Genomic DNA, 21548 nt, shown 5'->3' with positions numbered 1-21548 from the left:
GACTATGGTTAAAAAAGCTGTCGGTTATACTCACGTGAAGTTTACTACTATTTTTGTTAAACTACATCTTGGTGGTTAGCATGTAAACTTCACGTGAGTATAACCTACAGCTTTTTTAACCATAGTCAAAATTTCAATCTTTGCATTATTTTATCAGGTTATATTCATTTTAGGTAAGCACTGATGATGACTGGTAAACCAGTCGAAAACTAGTTATGTGATTGTGATGTAGCTCTTTTTAGGGATTTTAAATATATACCTTTTATAAAGGATTTACTATTTTTTTCTTCTTATTTATGTTCCATGTCCTTTCAGAAAGTTTGTTACCATCATAGCTATCTTAATTTTATTCACTGCCACCCTAAATAGCATGCTTGTATCAACACAATACCAATCTCGCAAGTTCTTCAACCATGAGGTTCTTGTTCGTCCTGGACTGCGTTTGCCTGCTATTTTTCCTTGCATGATATTTTGTAGAAACCTATATTTGGGACCTCTCATTACATGTCCGAAATACTCCAGCTTTCTCTGCTTGATGCTTTTTATGATCTCAGTAGTCTTGCTGAAAAGTTCTAGTATTGTGGAGTTTCGAATCTTCTCCACCCAGGAAACTTTTAAAATTCTTCTAAAGCACCACATTTCGAAAGCCTCAAGGCGATTTAGATCGATTTTATTCACAGTCCAGGGCTCGACACCATAAAGTAAGACCGAGAACACGTAGCAGCGAAGTAGGCGGATCCTCAATGCCAATTTTAGGTCTCTGTTATTTGATTACTTCCGGTAAATAATTATTTTTAAGCTAATGTGACAAGTTATATTTTTAACCTACAAATTGTCATTATACTACATGAATCTGGCTCTAGTACTGTTTGACTTTTTATTTTTTTTTTATTTATGACCGTTTTATAGTTATCTTTATATTAATAATAGTCGGTATGATGTTCAAGCTTTTTAATATTGAATCCATCAATCTCCTCAACACTGGCAAACATCAAACACTTCAATAAAATAACTTTATAAAATACGTCCACCGGTATAATAGCCATTTCCTAATACTTGCATTGATAGTTTGGGTCGCCCATGTTTCTCAAACTGTCATCAATACGACTAACTTCTCGCGTAACTTTGATACGAGAATTATAAAAAAAAATATGCATTGAAATCCAGATCCCGTAATTTTTTGAACGTTATAAAGTGAGTACAAAGGCATAAATATTTCGTTTTTGTAATTACAGTTTCAACTTACCGTACACTTCTCGTAGCCTCTGTCGATAAGGTAGAGTCGTGTTGGGGAAACCTGGCGTGCCCGATAGTTCATGCCGACGCGACGTACTTCACTTTAATGTTTTGATTTAACTTGTTTGTAAATCAATCATTAGGTACGTCTGAGCAAAGATTCGTTGGAACAACTTGTATATTTTACAACCATATACATAGCTCTTTACAGAAATATTTTATAGCTGATTCGCTTCAAGCAATTTTATCAGACCTTTCTTTACCGTATATTCCTCGATGGAAGAATATACCGTAATACCGTATATATCTATACCTAAATGGCTAAATGGTATCATTATGCTCCACGATTCTCTACAATTCTTACACTCCCATACTAGCCTAGAGACTACCTTCAAGCCAATACGAGCCTAGAGACTACTTTCATGCCCATATGAGCCTACATACCTTAATTATTCCAGATATTCCTGGAATAGATGCTATTCACTTATCTATTACTAAAAATCCATTTTGCCTTAATTTAGTGTGTATATATCGCCCACCTTTGACAATATTTGCTAACGATAATGTTTTGCTTACTAAACTTGACGAACTATCATCTTTTGATAATCTTATCATTACTGGAGATTTTAATTTCCCAGAGATCACCTGGCCAATAACTGCATTATCTGACGCCGAAAACGCTCATAATTTGTTTAAAAACTTTGTAATAAATTCGAACCTGATACAACTCATCACAGAACCTACCCGATTTAGAATTAATAACCAACCTTCTATTTTAGATCTAGTGCTAATTAACGACGAAGAGCTAATTTCATCTCTTGAAATCAGTTCTCCTATAGGAAAGACAGATCATGCAGTTATAACAGCTCACATTCAATTCAACCAAATATTACCCAGCAAAAATAATACTGTAACATATACTATTACCAACTTTTCTGAAATCGACACTAAGCTATCTCAAATCAACTGGCAATTATTTTTTGCTGACTTAAACGACCCTTCATTAATGTGGACTGCATTTCTCGATGCCGTCCACAATATAATTTCTACAAACACTACCTTCCGTAATATTTATAAAAATAATTTTAAACCCTGGATAAATCGAACAGCAATAAACCAAATTAATCACAAACGACATCTCTGGCGGAAATTTAAACAGACCGGGCTTCTCACTGATTTTCAAAACCACCGCAGATATTCAAATAACTTACAAACTTTTCTAAAAACTTTAAGACAAAATTTTGAAACAAGTGTTATTGACAGTGGTAATATGAAAAAAGTCTACAAATACATAAGGTCCTCATTGACGTCTAAAGTTTCCATTCCTCTACTTCAAAAACCTAATCAGACTTTATGCTCTTCTGACAAAGATTCTTCTGAAACTCTATCTTTAGCATTTTCAGAGGTTTTTACTAAAGAATCGAATGATGGTAATCTACCTCCTATTAGGTGTAATCGTGTCGGTGCATCCTTACGGCAAGTCGAATTTACAGTGGATCATGTCAAACAACACTTAATAAAACTTCGCACATCCGCTTCACCTGGTTTAGATGGTTTAACAACAAAACTATTAAAAATATGCGCAGACACACTTGCAATACCTTTAACGTTAATTATGCAGACTTCTTTTATCCAGAATTCCTTACCCCCTAATTGGAAATTAGCATCGATCACTCCTATTTTTAAAAAAGGCAACAAACTCGATCCCAACAATTATCGTCCGATTAGCTTACTACCAGTAGTTAGCAAAGTCATGGAAGCCATTATTTCCGAGTAGATGACTAAATTCCTTCTCCAAGAAAATGTTATTCCAACACAACAACATGGATTTGTTTCTGGTCGCTCTACTCTAACCAATCTCCTACATTGTGTTAACGACTGGACGTCATCTATTAACAGTTCACAGCCGGTCGACGTTGTTTATCTAGATTTCTCTAAAGCCTTTGACCGTGTTCCTAAGCGCAGACTTCTACATAAGCTAGAACATTTCGGAGTTCGCGGTACTTTATTATGCTGGATTGATGATTTCCTGACAGATCGACATTACAAAGTTAGAGTTGGCGAATCTTTCTCACAGGACAAGTTAGTGGAAAGTGGAGTGCCTCAGGGTTCTGTCCTTGGACCTCTGCTTTTTACGGTTTATACCAGCGATGTTCCTTCCTATATTTCAAGTAAAATATCGTTATATGCTGATGACACAAAAATATATGCCAATCCTATCACAAACCAGTTAGCCCTCCAAAGAGACTTGGACTCTATTTTTACTTGGTGTTCCCAGTGGTTACTACCCTTAAACACGGAAAAATGTATAGTGCTTAGAATTGGTAAAAACAATCCACTTGTGCCGTACTTCGTTAACGGACAACCATTAGATTCAGTGTTCTCGTATAACGACCTCGATGTTATCGTAAACAGCAGCCTAACGTGGTCCGACCATATTCAGTCTATTTGTAAACGTGCGAACTCCAGACTATATCTTATTCGGAGGTGTTTTTCGAGAGCTTCAATGCAGTCATTCTGTAAACTTTACACTATTTACATAAGACCGATTCTTGAATATGCTGGCCCAACGTGGTATCCTGATTTGGTTCGAGACAAAATTTTGTTGGAAAACGTCCAAAGAAAAGCCACTCGAATTCCATTGGGACTGAGAAGACCTTCCTATGAAGAAAGGCTCAGTATGGCCCACCTAACTTCTTTTGGACTTCGCCGACAACGTGGCGACTTAATAACCACATTTAAAATATTAAAATTTAATTTCGGAAATCTCGACGAAATTTTTACAATCAATCAAGATGAACGCCTTAGAGGTCACCAATTTAAACTGAAAAAAGAGAACTTTTGTACGAGACCAAGACAGAATTTTTTAACAAATAGAGTTTTCGATATTTGGAATAACCTGGATGATAACATTGTCTCAGCCCCCTCTACCAACACATTTAAAAACAGACTTGACAGTTTTCTATTATAGTTGAAATATTTTTTTTATGTAAATCCAAATTGTATCTTCTTTTTGTTGTTGTTGTTTTTTTTATATTGTATTTACTAGTAGGTTACTTATGTAATTTCTTTGTTTTTGGGCATAATAGGGACTTGTCCCTCTGCCCTTGTTTATGTATAATAATAATAATAATAATAATAGCCCCATTAACTAGCTGCAAATATATTGATCGATTTAAAGTTCCATAGCCCTCATGTTAGTTTTTGAAGTTTGGTTAACGCGATATTGTATAGATTTCTGCCTAGAATACAAAAAAATTAAGCCCCTAATCTTACCCTCATTTATCAATCTTCTACTTGTTCGAGTTTCTTATATCTCCAGTTCATTATGGTCAAAACTGTTCATATTTTTCATTTCTACATTAACAAGATGCAGATAGTGCATTTTCACATAAGCTGCAGATAGTGCGTAACCATCAACGGTTCTTTCTTCCAGTTCCCTTTTACCCGTTATTTGACCCGTTATTTACTAAATCTTTAGCGAAAGGTCCGCATCTCAAATGCATCAATAAAACTCAATAGTCGGAGAGATAGAAGCGGATTTTGTGCGTGATAAGTAATATGGAAAAACTATACGGGGTTATGTTGAATTAGTTGTGTACATGACTTTCCCCAACGGCCGGAAACCAGAGTGGGGGACGAGGGTAGAACCACTGCGTGGCCGACAAAGGTGTGGGGCAGGGGTGAATATAAAAATTATAAGAGATTTTTTGTGACGTTCGTAATCGAGATGTGAAACAAAATTTGGGAGTAAGTAGATCATGACGTAACTAAGCAAAATCTCCAGGGGTGGAAACCAGAGTTGGGGATGAGAGTAGTTTTAAGGCGTCAAAGTCGCAGTTTGTATTATTTTTTTTTTGACGCATCACAACATTTGTCCCCAACGCAGCGTTCCGCCCCTGGAGATTTTACTTAGTAATGTCATGATCTACTTATTCCCAAATTTTGGTGCACTATCTCGATCACAAGCGGCAAAAAACCCTTATATTTATATACTTACCCCTGCCTACCACCCCTTTGTACCCCAAGCCGCGTTTTGCCCCTGGAGATTTTACTTAGTTACGTCATAACCTACTTACTCCAAAATTTTGGTGCACTATCTTCATCATGAGCGTCACAAAAAAAATAATAAAATCCGCGACTTTTACCCCTTATAACTACCCTCGTCACCCACTCCGGTTTCCGCCTCTGGAGATTTTACTTAGTTATGTCATGGTCCACTTAATCCCAAATTTTGGTGCACAATCTCAATCACAAACGTCGCAAAGAACCCTTTATATTTTTTATATTCACCCCTACCCCTACCCCTTTGTCGACCACGCAGCGTTCCGCCCCTAGAGATTTTAGTTAGTTACGTCATGACCTACTTATTCCCAAATTTTGGTGCACTATCTCGATCATGAGCGTCTCAAAAAAATAATAAAAACCGCGATTTTGACCCATTATAACTACCCTCGTCCCCTACTTTGGTTTCCGGCTCTAGGGATTTTACTTAGTTATGACATGGTCTACTTATTCCCAAATTTTGGTGCACTATCTCAATCACAAACGTCGCAAAAAACCCTTTTTATTTTTTATATTCACCCCTACCCCTACCCCTTTGTCGGCCACGCAGCGTTCCGTCCCTAGAGATTTTACTTAGTTACGTCATGACCTACTTATTCCCAAATTTTGGTGCACTATCTCGATCATGAGCGTCACAAAAAAATTAATAAAAACCGCGACTTTGACCCCTTATAACTACCCTCGTCCCCCACTATGTTTTCCGGCCGTTGGGGAAAGTCATGTACACAACTAATTCAACATATCCCCGTATAGTTTTTCCATATTACTTATCACGCACAAAATCTGCTCCCAGCTCTTAAGCGCTGGTTTCCTTGAAAGCGGCACCGACACACAGCGACCGTACCACTGCGATGAATGACGTCAGATTACGGTGAAAAATTCAAGGTTCTTCACTGCGGCAATGGAATGTGCAAGCTCAGCAAGCGGTGGCTTCCAAAGCATCCTTGGAAACCACCGCTATTATTTTGCATGGTACAGTTTTTTATGATGTCATTCATCGCAGTGTTACGATCGCAGGTTGTCGGCACCGCTTTCGAGGAAACCAGCGCTTTAGACTACAATGGAAGCGTCGAACTTTTCCTTGCCAGTCTTGCGTGCCGTATAATAATACAGACTATTGTTACGGCATTACTTTTTTTCAGTTTTTCCAAACGTTATAGTTAGTTATTCAAGATTGTTACATTCTTAGAATTCAATAAAATATTAATAAATATTGTTTATTATTGTAATAATGTTTAAATCTTTTAGTATAAATTTTTGGCCAAATATAACTATCCCGTAGAAACTCATTGGGTAAAAACTGAAGATGGCTATATCCTTCGAATGCAACGGCTAGTAGGAGGCCAAAATGGAACGCACGTTAACACAAAAGATAAACCAGCTGTTCTTCTTATGCATGGTCTTCTAAGTAGTGCCATGGATTTTGTAAATTATGGCCCAAATAGATCAATTGCATTGATGTTAGCAGATGAAGGATATGACGTTTGGTTAGGAAATAACAGAGGAACTACTTGGTCGAGAATGCATGAGACATTGGATCCTGATAATGATGCAAAATATTATGATTACAGGTAATTTTTTCTTTCTTGGTTGCTTTTCTTTATTTTATTTAATTAATAGCTCAACAGGCCTTGGAGGCCTAGGGCTAAAAATACAAGTCATACAATACAATACCTAATACAATAATATACTACTAGGTACATATATATGTTACAGTTCAAGTTGATTCTCAGTTAGAGTTGACTTTTCCTAGTTCGAGTCAACTCCAACTGAAACGAGCAGTAAAAGTTGATTTGAATAATTTAAATCAACTTTTACTAGTTGAAGTTGACTCTTCCTAACCCTTGTTAGTAAAAGTAGATTATACAATTTATACGAGTATAATCTCACGTGCATTTTAGATGAGTGTGCCTCTCTTTGTTTTGACCGTTTCAACTATTTATTATTCCAGGCTGTAACGTCGCCCACGTTAGGTAAATTATTCTGATCCGATTTTTTTGCACAAACTTACTCAAACAAATACATCCTTATAACAAATACACAGTGTCAGGCGGTACCGCGGTCGCAATTTTTGTTAACCAAATTCACAAAAATAATTTTTATCTACTCTACCTCATATTATGTATAAGTTTTTATTGTGTGAAAATTGTAAATATAGATAGCAGTACAAGAAGGGTTTAAAGTGTGCCTGAAGTAATAATGTATTTTAAATGGGATTTACTTTTTCGCACTGTTTTTTAGCACACTTTCATATAATCAAATATCCTTAACTTTCGCCTTGTCATGGTGATGACATGTGAGCAATAAATTACAAAAAAGTTTTTACAGTTTTGTGGTTTGGCAGAAGTTTGAATTTTTAAATGTCAAAGTTCTAAAAAATTGTAAAATAGGAATGTATTCCAGTGACGAAGAGTTGCAGTTTTTTTATTTGTTTTTTGGTAGATAAAATATTGTATGAAACTGTGCGTGAAGTAGTTTGTGCGCACTTAGGCGATGTATAGCACTCGGCCCGCTCGTGCTCTAAACATCGCGTGCGTGCGCAAAAAGCATACTTCACGAACTGTTTTATAAATAACTAAGTATTTCACTGCGGACAAATTTTTTTAGATTAAATGAAGTAAAGAAACACAGACTTACTCACAATAATTTAATAATACTTCGACGACCGGTTTCGATCTCTACAATATTCAGATCATCTTCAGGTCGGCGTTACAAGTAGTTAAATGCTACAATTAAAAGAAAGCCAGAGTTAGAACATTGTCTGGTTGTATCAAAATGCAAATAGAAAGCCAAAAATTTTTTGAAAGGTATGTAACTGTTGACATTTCAGAACAACAAACTGGTACATACGTATGCACATGAGAAACAGGTACTCATAAGCAGGGCCGCGCCGTCCATAACGGCGAAGAGGGACGGTGCCCCCTGGCGCCGTATTGAAAGGGCGCCGGTAGGTGCCGAAATCAATTTTTTTGACAATACCGAAATTACCAGATTTTTTTTTATTACCAGAAACAATAAACAAAAGTAATGACATCGAGTAAGGAAGGACAAGAAGGATTTTACCCACTGGTGAAATCAAACCAGACATATTGACAATATTTTATTGTAAAATTGAAAACTTCCCAATCGTAGGTAAATAAAAATAGCAGCTAATATTACTTTGATCCCATAAGTGTACGAAACCTTATTTATCTCATTAATCTGAACTAGTATATGTTTGTTCTCTAATAGTTTAATCGTTGTTTTTTGTATATTTTTACGAAGAAGCGATTCAAGCACTTCAAGAATAAAGAAAGGGAAAGCTGTTGGAAAAGATGATATTTCTGGGGAAGTGTGGAGAGCATTACAAGAGACAGGAACAAGGTGGCTAGCAGGTCTATTTAATATAATTATGGAAGTCGGACAAATGCCAGACGAATGGAGAAGCAGTATGCTGGTACCTGTTTACAAAAACAAGGGAGATATACAACAATGTACAAACTACTGGCCCATAAAACTACTTAGTCACAACATGAAAATATGGGGGAGAGTAGTTGAGAGACGGATACGTGCAGAAACCGAAATATGCGATAATCAATTTGGGTTTATGCAGGACAGACCAACAACAGATGCAATTTTAATTATAAGGCAGCTGATGGAAAAATACAGGAATAAAGAAACAAACGCTTATATGCTCAATCTTGAGAAAGCATATGATGATAGAATTTCTCGAAAGATTCTGTGGTGGGCACTCAATAACAAAGGAGTTCCGAATGAATATGTAAATATTGTGAGGGATATGTATGAGGGAGCAACAACTAGTGTTAGGGCAGGTGTGGAAGAGACTGATAAACATGTGAAAGTAGGATTTCACGAGTACCAAGACTCAGTGCTCTTGTCTTTATTTTTATTCTTATTAGTTTTGGATCAGATAACAGCGAAGCTACAGGGTAACATTCCCTGGTTCTCAATATATGCTCTTGATATTGTGTTAGTATGAAATGGCAAAAGCAACTTATAACAAAAACTGAAACAGTGGAGACAAGCTGGAAAAGAGTTTAAAACTTTTTGAATAGTAATAGTACTACCTACGATCGGTATTATAGAGTAATGGGGAAATATATGGAGATGCATGTAGTGGAATTAGAGTGGGATGGATCGATGGATGAAGTGGAATCAAGCGAGTGGTTTGTTGCTTGACAGAAAAATACCAATGAAGCAGAAGGGAAAATTCTATAAAACAGCTATAAGGTCAGCTATGATGTACGGAACATAATGCTGGATACTTAAAAAGAAAGAAGAACAACGAATGCATGTGGCGGAAATGAGAATGCTTAGATGGATGACTGGAGTGACAAAGAAGGATAATATTGGGAATGAGTATATTAGAGGAAGTCTAAGGGTGACACCAATAGATGCCAAAATGAGAGAGCATATTATGTTAAGATAGTTTGGTCGTTTTCAACGTCGAGACTTCAGTCACCCAATACGAACAATTCTTGAACTGCAGGTTCCTGGAAGAAGTAAGAGAAGAACACCAAAGAAGACCTGAGGTGAGACGCTTCTAAGGACATATCGGTAGAGGGGATTAATATCTATATGATCTAAGACAGAAACTTATGGAGAAATGCAATAATTAGTGAAGCTGACCACGCATAGAGATAAAGACAGGAATAATGATGAACCAAATAGTTTGTAGGTTTTCGCTTTGTGCATGACTGACGCGACATCTAGCGCCTTCATCAGACGTTTTTGGATCTCACAATTTGACGTTAAGCATATGATAAATACGTAACAGTTATATACCATTTTTGACAAAAATTTTTATACAAACAATGACAATGGCATTACAAAGATAGCTCCAATATTGCCATATTTTGCCACTACTCACCTTGGCATCGTTTAAAAGATCTTCTTGTTCTTCTTTTTGTATAGACATGACTCTGTCTGTTTTTTTTCAATGTGCCTCTAGTAAGTTGTCGTTCCATCGTTTTCGTGGTCTTCCCACTGATCGTCTTCCTATTGGGGAAACGTCTCTCGCTGTCCTGACTATCCTATTTGTTGTTGTTCGGCTTATGTGGTCATTCCATTCTATATTTCTGTTTCTTACCCAGTTATTAATGTTATACACCTTGCATCTCCGTCGTATATCTGTACTTCTAGCTCTGTTACCTAGAGTCTTACCATCGATTTTTCGAAGAGTTTTCATCTCCGCTGTTTCGAGCAATCTTTTTGTCCTCTCTGTGTCGGGTCGTGTTTCTGCCGCGTATGTCATTATTGGTCTGATGGCTGTTTTGTAAATTCTGCCTTTCATTTCTTTTCCGATATTTTTATTTCTCCATATTGTGTCATTCAGGCGACCTGCGGCTCTGTTTGCTCTATTCACTTGATCTTCCACTTCAGTTTAGAGCCTTCCATAGCTAGATAGTGTGATGCCTAGGTATTTAAACTCCATCACTTTTTCTATTATCTGACCTTCCAACTCCAATTTACATCTTATTGGATCTGCTGTTATAACCATGCATTTTGTCTTTTGAGAGGAAATTAACATGTTAAATTTTCTGACGATTATGTTGAATTGGTGCAGAATACGTTGTAAATCATCTTCACCTTGAGAGATTAGTATTGCATCGTCCGCATAGCAGATTATTTTAAGTTGTTTTTCTCCCATTTGGTATCCTTTTTTAGTTCTTATTTTTTTTATTATTTCGTCCATGAACAATAAAGGACTCAAGGAATCCCCCTGTCTTATCCCATTGCCGGCTTCAATTGGGTCAGTTAATTCATCGTCCACTTTTACTTTTATTGTGTTGTTCTGGTAGATGTTTTCGATCGTTTTAATTATTCCTAGAGGTCCCTCTCTCGAGCATAACAAATGGATAACGTCCTTTAATGTGGCCCTGTCAAATACTTTCTTAAGGTCCACGAAACATAAATATGCCGGTTTGTTGTATTCCAACGATTTCTCTTGAACTTGCCTCATTATAAATGTAGCGTCAGTGCATGACCTTCCCGACGTAAATCCTTGTTGTTCTTCTGCTAATGTTATAATTTCATTCAATTTGTTAGTTATCAGTTATCACTTTGGTTGTTAATTTTAATGTTGTGTTTAATAAGTAATTCTCCGTAATTCTCTAATTCTCCTGGTCCTATTTGTCTCCTTTTTTGAAGAGAGGTATTAGGATGCTTGATTTCCATTCTTGTGGTAGGTATTCTGTTTTGTTCTATTATTTTTTGTATTAGTTTTGATATTTGTTTAGTTAGATCTTGTCCTCCGTACTTTAGTAGTTCGTTCGATATTCTATCCTCTCCTGGAGATTTTCTATTTTTTAATTTTCTTAATGCTTCCTTTACCTCTCCCTTCTCGATGTTTATTTCTTCGTTTGTTGTAACTTTAGGTGTTGGTGGTTCATTATCGTCGCCTTTAGGAAATAGAGATCGGAAGTAGTAATAAAAGATATATTTTTTAAATCTATGGTTGACTTCACCAAATTTTTAATTCATAGTCAGAATTTGATTTTTTTTGTAAAAAATTAAGTAATCGTGTGGGGGAAAAATAAATATGCCATTTTAATTGCTCATTTGTCTAATTTGTAAAATTCTTGTTAGAGTTTTTCTCATTCAAAGTGACATTTTTCTCAGAACAAAACGATCTAATTTTTTAAGACCGGACCTAATTTTTTCCTAGTTTGCATAAATTAAGTGATTAGATGGTAGCAGTGTAACGATTGTCCAAAATACGAGACACCTGGATCTTACGGTTCAAAAATGATGACGAATGCAAATTTCTGTAAAAATTAACAACTCGCCCTGTATATTAGTAAACAATGGGAGCAGACATTTTTATGGTCATTTATTATTCCCCATTGGGGCCTCCACACGAAATAGGAGTACGTACAGTTCCTCATGACTCACTCTGTATCACAACTTGTTTGTGTGTGAAATATTAATCTCTATTGTACTTTTTTCTTCTTCTAGTTTTGACGAATGTGGTTACTACGATTTGCCCGCAAAAATTGACTATATCGTCAATAAGACTGGACAGGAAAAGATATTTTATATAGGACATTCCCAGGGAACATCTCAGTTTTTTGCTATGGCAGCTTTAAGACCAGAATATAATGAAAAAATCGCTTTAATGTCAGCCTTAGCTCCGGTTGCCTATATGAATCACATGAGTTCTACGAGTTTGAGGATTGTGAGCCAATATCTTGATATCTTGAAAGTAAGTTTTATTACACCTGTAAAAGACCTTTTAAATGTTGAAGTGGTTAACCGATTTTAATCAAATTTTTCTTGAAATATTATGTAATCAAAAATCGACTTCAGAGCATAATTTAAAATGTTTATTCCGATTTTTTGGGGCATACTACGCGATACTGTTTCTTAGTTCAAAATTGAGAATTATTTTATTTTTTTTTCTATTAAAAATATTCATATGCTATTGGACTTAGAGTGGCTTCAACTAGCTTTGACAAAAATTGTATCGTATTGAAATAAATTTAGTCATAACGAAGTTACGACAACTTAAAATATTAAAATTGACTAAACAAAGAATAATCCATAATCCATTATTTACTGTCATAGAAAGATAATTTTAGTTCAAATCCTTGTTGTCTCTACCAATCCACCATGTAATTGGATAGATTCTACACGTATCGTAGCGCTTACAAATATTTCTAATTATTACTTTTAAGTTATTGGTGATCATTTCTGCACATGTCTGTGGAATTCTTGCATGACGTTCGTCTACGTAGCTTGGCCTGAATTGGTAAACATTAGAGAGTTATCAAGTAACCCTAGGAGAATACGGTAACGGTATTTTACTGTATACTTTACATGTTATTTATAACGTTACCGTATTCTCATAGAGTTACTTAATAACTCTCTATTTTGTCTGATAACTCCCCACGGAAACAAGTCAAAATTTCTGAGTTCTGGAGATCCGGTTTGAAAAGTTTTTATTTACCGATTGCTTTACAGTTCTGACGTAATGAACAGAACACCCATCTCACTGGATGTTCTTTTTAATTTTACTTTTAATTGTAGTTCTTTTAAAAAACAAAAATAAACCTTTTCTTAAACACTTTAAAAAAGTTGTAATGAGTTTCCCCATGAAAATTGCTCCTTTTTCGGTTATTTCACGTTGAAATATTAGATTTGGAATGTGCCGAAGAAAAACCTACATTTTATTAGCTACAACTCTGCTTCTATTTGGTCTACAGACCCAGTTCTGTTTATAAGCTATATTTTTGCTAAGATTTTTTTTTTCGATAAAATACTTAATTTTTGAGTTATTAGCGAAAAATGGTCCAAAAACATGTTTTTTTGTTAAAAATGAACATATTCACTCGCAAATAACTCGAAAAGTATCGACTTAGTGAAAATGTATATTTTTCACCCCCGAGAAAATATTTTTCACCCCATATTTCCCAATTTTTGTAAAATGGAGGGAATGTAGAATTGTAAACTTGTTCTTATATAATAATAGACAATTTCAACTACCTATTCCCAAATTTTCATCCTTCCTTTAGTTTTTTTTTTTGGTCAGATTGTTCTTTTGATCGAGCTATGAGCTGTACTAGGTACTGTTTAGCTTAACATTTTTGACATCATTTTTTACGATTTTGCTCTGTCAATGAAGCAATTGTATTTCGTACTTAACTTAATATCCCTACACAGTGAATATAATATTTATTTATTTTTTGTTCAAGTTAATATTGGTGGACATTTTAAATATTCATAGTCTGCTGTCGCATTCTTGGATTTATACAGAACTGGCCAAATTGTATATTGTCATAACCGACGTTGTACCACAAGCAAAAGAAATCGGAGCAATAGTAGCATTTTTCTCTAGTGGGTTTAATAATAGAGAATTTGACAGGGTAAGTATCTAAATTATTTATATAAATTAAATTTAACCATAAAAATCCACGAGGAAAATAAAATTCCTGTAGCTGGTTGTATACCATAAATCACAAAAAATACAAGATCCTTTGTAAAAGGTATATTTAAAAGACCCCAATAAGGGTTACATCACAAAACAAAACGTTTTCGGATTAACAAGTAATCCATCATCAGTGTTAAGCCAATAGCATGCATGCGTGAGCCACCAAAAAGTTATGGGTAAGAACCCTTTAAAAGTTTAAAGATTTTAAATGATACTACATATTTTTATTCAAACAGATGGATTTTGCAAATATTCCTGGATATGTTGCCCTGGGTTATATCCTGTTCTAACCCATAACTTTTTGGTGCCTCACGCATGCATGCTATTAGCTTAACACTGATGATGGATTATTTATTAATCCGAAAACGTTTTGTTTTGTGATGTAACCCTTATTGGGGTCTTTTAAATATACCTTTAACAAAGGATCTTGTATTTTTTGAAATTTAACCATATCTAAAAATATACAGGGTGTCCCGAAAAGATTGGACATAAAATATACCACACATTCTGGAGTCAAAAATAGTTCGATTGAACCTAACTTACCTTAGTATAAATGTGTTCATAAAAAAAGCTGTAGCCCTTTGAAGTTACAAAATGGAAATCGATTTTTTTCAATATATCGAAAACTATTAAAGATTTTTTATTGAAAATGGACATGTATCATTTTTATGGCAGGCTCATCTTAAAACAAAATTATAGTGAGATTTTTTCACCCCATAAAAATTTAATGGGGGTTTGATCCCTTAAACGCCCCCAAACTTTTGTGTACGTTCCAACCAATTCATTATTGTGGTACCATTAGTGAAACATACCGTTTTAAAAACTTTTTGCCCCTTAGTATTTTTTCGATAAGCGAGTTTTATCGAGTTGCGGCTTCTTTTTTAATATATTTACATACAATTTTTATGGGAGTTTTGTTCCTTTAAACCCCCCCGAAATGTTTGTGTACGTTCCAATTAAACTATTATTTTGGTATCATTAGTTAAACACAGTGTTTTTAAAACTTTTTTGCCTCTTGTAACGTGAAATGGGGATTGAAATTTGACAAGATGTTGATATGTCATATAAGGGGATGTTACACAACAAAATTCAAGGCCACGGTCGCTCCAGTCTCAGAGATCTAATGGGGTGTGGATTCTTAAGGGATGTTAATAGTGTACTCTTATTAGCTAAAAAAAATTAAAAGAAAAATCGAAATAAGGATGTTAAATTAAAATAAAATAAAATATTGGGCGCCACTGGTTACCTTAAGGAACCAAAATTTATACAAAAAATAGAAATAAAGGAAAGAAAGATAGCTAAATCAAAATAAAACAAAATAAATAGTCTCACAGAAAATATACATAATATACAAAATATTATAATGTAACTTACCTTATTTACTCTATACTCAATATTCTATACTCAGCCAATTATTTATTGTTCTTACGATTCAAGACTGAAGGAAAAAAATAATAAATTTATATTTTGCAAATCAAACATTATTTATTAAAAAACGAAAAAAAATGAATTTCTGATCTCTTGGTGTTACAAATGATAAAGATCGAGATTACAAAAAAAAATAAAATAAAAAGTTTAGAAAATATACCTTGTTTATCAGTCCTGTTCTTCTTTGTGTGGTTGTAAGTCCAAGACGCTATTTCACTACGCGAAATCACTTCAAAATGTTAATAGCGACAGCAACAGTACATAAGGTTATCCATAGTTTATAGAAAAATTCAGCATTGTATGCATTCTGCATTCTCAAAAAAAATTAGTTCTACTCGAACAAAATTATTAAAAGTGATTTGTTTTATAGTTCATTGAACGGGATCAAAATTACTAAAATCAAAGCAAACTTTGCTTTAACTAGGGTGTTGGAACACAAAAAGAAAACTTATTCTGCATAATTCCTGGATCTGACTGCATAAAAAAAGTAATACCAAAAATGGTATTTATAAATTATCGACAATTCGCTTGACAGCAACGAAAATTGCCGGAGTTCCATTGTAATCACACCACACTGCATCGCCGCGCTGAGTTCTCAGCCGGCCTAAGAACTGGTAACTACATTTTAACGTCACTGCAACTCCAAACTAGACGTTTAACTCAACCTTTTAGCTACTGTTGCAAGCAACGGACCCTCCCAGGCTAACTCAACTTGAAATCTAAACTTGACTTGATGAAAGACCTAACAGAACTCATTAACTCGGTCTCCCCAAACTAACATCTCTCAAAATCAACGCCCTCTCAAAATCATCACAGGATCCATCCCATCGACCAACTACAAATTCAAAACACTCATAATTCAATCTGAACCAATAAGGAAAAAGTTTAATCCTTCCTTCTTTCATCATTGACTAATAAAAAAAAATGACTAAGCTTTCTACACTTTTTAGCGACCAATAGAAAAAAACAAAACATATTCTAAGCCCAACCTACTTAATAGGGAAACATCAAAAATCAGTTTGCAAAGACAGCAAAACTCAATCCGTTCTACAGTTCTAAGTAAAGATATTTCTAAGTCTACAATTCTACACCTGCACCTTTTAACACTCAAAGCAGCACGATTTGTGTATCTAAACTCCAAAAACCCGGCGTCAAAGGCCATTATAATATACAGTGTAACTCTTGTTTACATTGCAAACTGAGTGTTCTAAGTTGAATTTTCGAGCGATAATATAAACATTGAAAACCGAATGTAGATATGTCTACAAAATAATATAACGTCTTTCTTTGAACCAGACGGATAAACTACAAAATCTCACGTATTTTTTTGGAGCAGAGATAAATTCAATGTACAGTGCGTAGCGAAAGTGTTACAAATGTAAACTAGATCGAAACCTCAAATAACTTTGGTATTCAGGATGGAGCAAAAATACAACGAATTTCAAACCGTTATACTCTTAGTCTTTTTTTGATAAGTCACCTTTTATCGAGATGTGGCTTCTTTTTCAAAATATACCTAAAAATGTAAATTATAAATACATTTTCAGATTATTAACAGGTCTCTATAATCGTACTTAACCATACACAAATATGTGGTGGATTCGATAAATATTCAAAATATCTCGATAAACACTGGCTTATCGAAAAATCCTAAGAGGCAACAATGTTTTAAAAACAGTGTGTTTAACTAATGGTGCCACAATAATAATTAAATTGGAACGTACACAAAAGTTTGGGGGGGTTTAAGGGAACAAAACCCCCATAAAATTTTTATGGGGCACACAAATTTTACTTTAATTTTTATTTAAGATGCGGCTTCCATAAGAACGCCACATGTTCATTTTCAATGAAAAATCTTTAAGAGTTTTCGATATGTGAAAAAAAATATTTTCATTTTGTAATTTCAAAGGGCTGTAACTTTTTTTGTGTGCACTATTGTATATAGGTAAGTGAGGTTCAATCAACCTATTTTTGACCATAGAATCTGTGGTATAATTTATGACCAATCTTTTCGGGACACCCTGTATAAATCGTATACTATGCGTTATCTGTTTCATTCAGATTATCTGTTTCATTAATAATATAAATTTAATTAAATAATTTGATCTTAAGTACGCCCATAGACCTGTTTCTAACAAAGTAGATGAGTATCCAAGTATGATTTCCTCCTCCTCCTTCTCATCATCATCATCATGAGCATGAGAGACATAAGGGATGCTGAGGGAATTTCACAATTTATATTTCACGTCCCATCTGCTCAGCGGGTAAAGTTCCTACGACAATGGTTCCCTTCATACTCCAATCAGAGTAAACATGTAGGTAAATCAAAAATAAATAACCATTTACAATTTCGTTGCAACACTAAACTACAGTCGCATCAATATTCCAGTTCAATCAGAGAGTGCAGCAAGCAAAATGGCTTGCAAATTTTAGAAGCCTCGGGGGTAACCAGAGAAGGTTCCCATTGTTTTCAATCTGGTGGGATGTAGAGTAATATTTTTAGTATTATTTTATATGCTATTAGATTGAAAACTTAGTCTTTTGCTAGCAGTTGTCTCTAGGGCATCCCTACCATTTCCTTCGTTGCAATATGTAACTGCACGCTGGGGTTTGTCCTGGTTGGGTCAGAGGGAGCAGCATATGTGCCTCCTGATGAGAGACTAATAACTTTCGAAACAGGTTGAGGTGCTTGCTGCACTCTCTGATTGAACTAGAATATAATGCGGCTGTAGTTTCGTGTTGCAACGAAATTGAAAATGGTTATTCATTTTTGATATATCTGTAGTTTTTAATTTTCTAATTTCCATAAATTGTAATAAAGATAGCTTATAGCCTTTATTTTAAATGTGAATAATTTAATACTATTTACAATCCCCACATATCAGTTTATACACTCTGTAATTGCTTTTTCTTTTGGCTCTTAATGTTCTTAATGTATTTGCCTAAGTTGTTCTTCATTCTGAAAGGTGGTATTACTCCTTTCTCTTTTATGTGTTTAGCTATTTCTGTTGATATCTTGCCTGTATATGTGATAGAGCAGAAGGTACTGGGTTTTTTGCTGTAGTGGTGGGAATTGTTTGTCTGTTGTACCCATTATTTACTGCTATTTGCTTAATGACGTTTAATTATATCCCGAAATTATTTTTTGACATGTAAATTTCTCTCAATGTACGTACCATGCTATGGTAGACTGCTAATTTATGTTGGGTATTTATTATAATAATGGGATGACGAATTGTGTATAGTTGTGTCCGTATGGGTAGGTTTGTGAAATACGGAGAACTCATGTTTGTTTTGCAGTCTGGTAATTTTTAAATCTAGAAAATTGATGGACTGATCCTGTTTTGTTCCTATTGCAAATTCAATATTAGCACGGAGCAAATTAATGGGTAATAAAAATTGCTCAAGTTGCCTGTTAGTTCCTGTAAAGAATACTTGTATAATATCATCTACATATCTCCACCAATATAAGAACTGTTTGAATACGGGACGTTTTCAAATCGTTGTTTCTAGATGGTACATAAAATTATCTGATAGCAGTGGGCTTAAACGATTGCCCATGATAAGTCCCGCACTTTTGTTTGTGTATATTTTAATTATTAAATTCGAAATAGTCCTTCTTTATGCAAATTTCAAGAAGGTGTAAAATTTTAGATGTAATGATTGGATTTGTAAAGGTTTACGACTCGTATTGTCTGGGTAATATGTAGTATTATTTGTGATTTCGAAGACCAGCTGTTTTGCCCACTCTTTGGGGTGGTTCTGAAGGTATTATTTCTCTTACAATTTTGCTTATTATATTCACTCCCAAATAATTAAAGGACCAAACTTGGTTTAAATTCTTATGTCTTTGATCTCTAGTTTTCATCTTATAGGATCTTTGAACATGGTTATATATTCGGTTAGTACAATTAAACCTATAGCTAAAATAAGTATTACTAGACAAATAATATCTTACTTAGTTTTTTGGTGGTTGAAGTCTCCATCAGGGCCTCTGAGGTCTCAGTCTCCTGAACTCTTAGATCACTTCATGAGTCTACTGTTCACTGTTCAGAAAAGTGAAGTACAATAGTGTAGTGAACAGTAAACTGGATATTAGTGAAGTGATTTAAGGCTCAGAAAACTAAGACCTCGGAGACCCGAAGATCTAGGGACTCAGAAGACTAAGACCTCGGAGACCAAGAGAAAGACTTAAGAGATGTAGTAGAAAGCTTGGTAAACTCAGATTCGATAAGGTTTAATTCGAAAACTAGGCGAATTTGATATTAATTAATTTCTAGTGATCTTGATATTAGATAAGATTTAATATATTCTTATTTTCAGTCATTTGTACCAATAATATTGTCTAATGCACCTGCTGGAATATCTTCAAAAATGGCTATACATTATGGACAAGAAATTATTTCAGGTAAAATATTTTTCTTAAACTGCATGAACATTAAACAATCCCGTTACCACACATCTCGTAACGCGACAGTTCGTAACCACACAAATGGTAACGGACTTCGTAACGACGACAGTTACTGTTGTAATGTAACAGTACAATTAGTGGAGTCACTGAAGGTTTTCACCTCCGATTTTGTTGAACCTTCATCGATTTTCATGGAAATTGGTGAGTAGTTAGAAGATACTTCAAGGAACAAAGGTGACATGATGTCAACTTGCGCTTTTACCCTGGGGTGGATGCCACCCCTTCTCGGGGGTGAAATTTTTTTAATAAAAAAAATACCAGAAATAGATAGAGGGGCAACTTCTAAGCAAAATTTGTTTTATAAAGTTATTAACATAAATCAATACTTTTTGAGTTATTAAATATCAAAAATTTTATTTTCTCTTAAAAAAATGCATGTTTTAAAGCTGTTTTTCACGTATTACTCAATAACTATAAGCTTTTGTAAAAAAACTATTATTAGCAAAATTAAATATAATAAAAAATTTAATACACTCTCCACTTAAGGAACTAAACTAATGTTATTTCAAAGTAAGTTATGGGTAATTGAATGTATATTTTTTCGATGAGTACTCAAATTTAAGTATTCAAGCTTACATAACGGGAAAACGATGCATTTTATAGAATATACTTGTTAAACAATTGTCAAGGTACTTCGGAGTACCTATCAAATGAGCTCCAGTAGAATTTAATGGCACCAAAATTAAGCAAGTTATGATGAAAATAAGAGAACCCTTTCGATTTTGTTAGGAAAAAGTGAAAAATTAAACATACGCCATTTCCACAAAAATTAAAATTTGTCGTAATACTCGCAAGAATTTCTTTAGGTTAACATAGTTAATGATTTCAACAATTTTGACCGGTTAAGAATGCATATTTTTGAAAACAAGATACAATTTAACAAAATCAGAATTTTTAAAATTATCCCACTTTGATTTTCTTTGATAATAACTCCAAAAATGCTTAATATACGTAAAAAATGATATATAACCAAATTTTAGTTTTTTCTGTTCCAAATTCTTTACCCAGAATTTTAATATTTCCGTAGAGTAAAAAATAACCGAGATAGAAACCTTTAAAATTTCAATTTTGCTGCGAGAACCATGTAACCGGGGCCATTTAGCCTTTTTTTGTTAAAAACGTGAGAGGTTTAAAATACTAATTTTGACATTTTTTAATAGCTATTGGAATCAGCTTTTAATTAGTTTTTAGATGAACCTGATATCTTAAAAATTAACGGAGATATTGACAAAAAAACAATACCATTTTTTGGAAAAAATTTTAAAAGATACATTTTGAAAAAATTTTGGTGCATCAATTTTAATGCTATCAACTTGTACTAGGACTTATTTGATAGATATTTTTATGAACTTTGACAAATGTTTAATAAGTTTATGTTATAAAATGCACCATTTTGCCGGTATTTAAGCTTGAATACTT

General features: G+C 34.2%; 1 protein-coding gene across 1 annotated transcript in view; it reads left to right on the top strand.

The window, feature by feature from the left end:
- Positions 1 to 21548, top strand: part of LOC114329263 (uncharacterized) — a 105049-nt gene that overhangs the window by 58647 nt on the left and 24854 nt on the right. Inside the window, exons 9-12 of the mRNA XM_050660013.1 lie at positions 6550 to 6872; positions 12259 to 12505; positions 13995 to 14165; positions 19982 to 20066. Of these exons, the coding sequence (XP_050515970.1) occupies positions 6550 to 6872; positions 12259 to 12505; positions 13995 to 14165; positions 19982 to 20066 (826 nt within the window). The remainder of the gene's footprint in view (positions 1 to 6549; positions 6873 to 12258; positions 12506 to 13994; positions 14166 to 19981; positions 20067 to 21548) is intronic.

The sequence above is a fragment of the Diabrotica virgifera genome, chromosome 1 (assembly GCF_917563875.1).
Source record: "Diabrotica virgifera virgifera chromosome 1, PGI_DIABVI_V3a".
Classification (NCBI taxonomy): domain Eukaryota; kingdom Metazoa; phylum Arthropoda; class Insecta; order Coleoptera; family Chrysomelidae; genus Diabrotica; species Diabrotica virgifera.
This window is presented reverse-complemented; position numbering and strand designations above follow the sequence as displayed.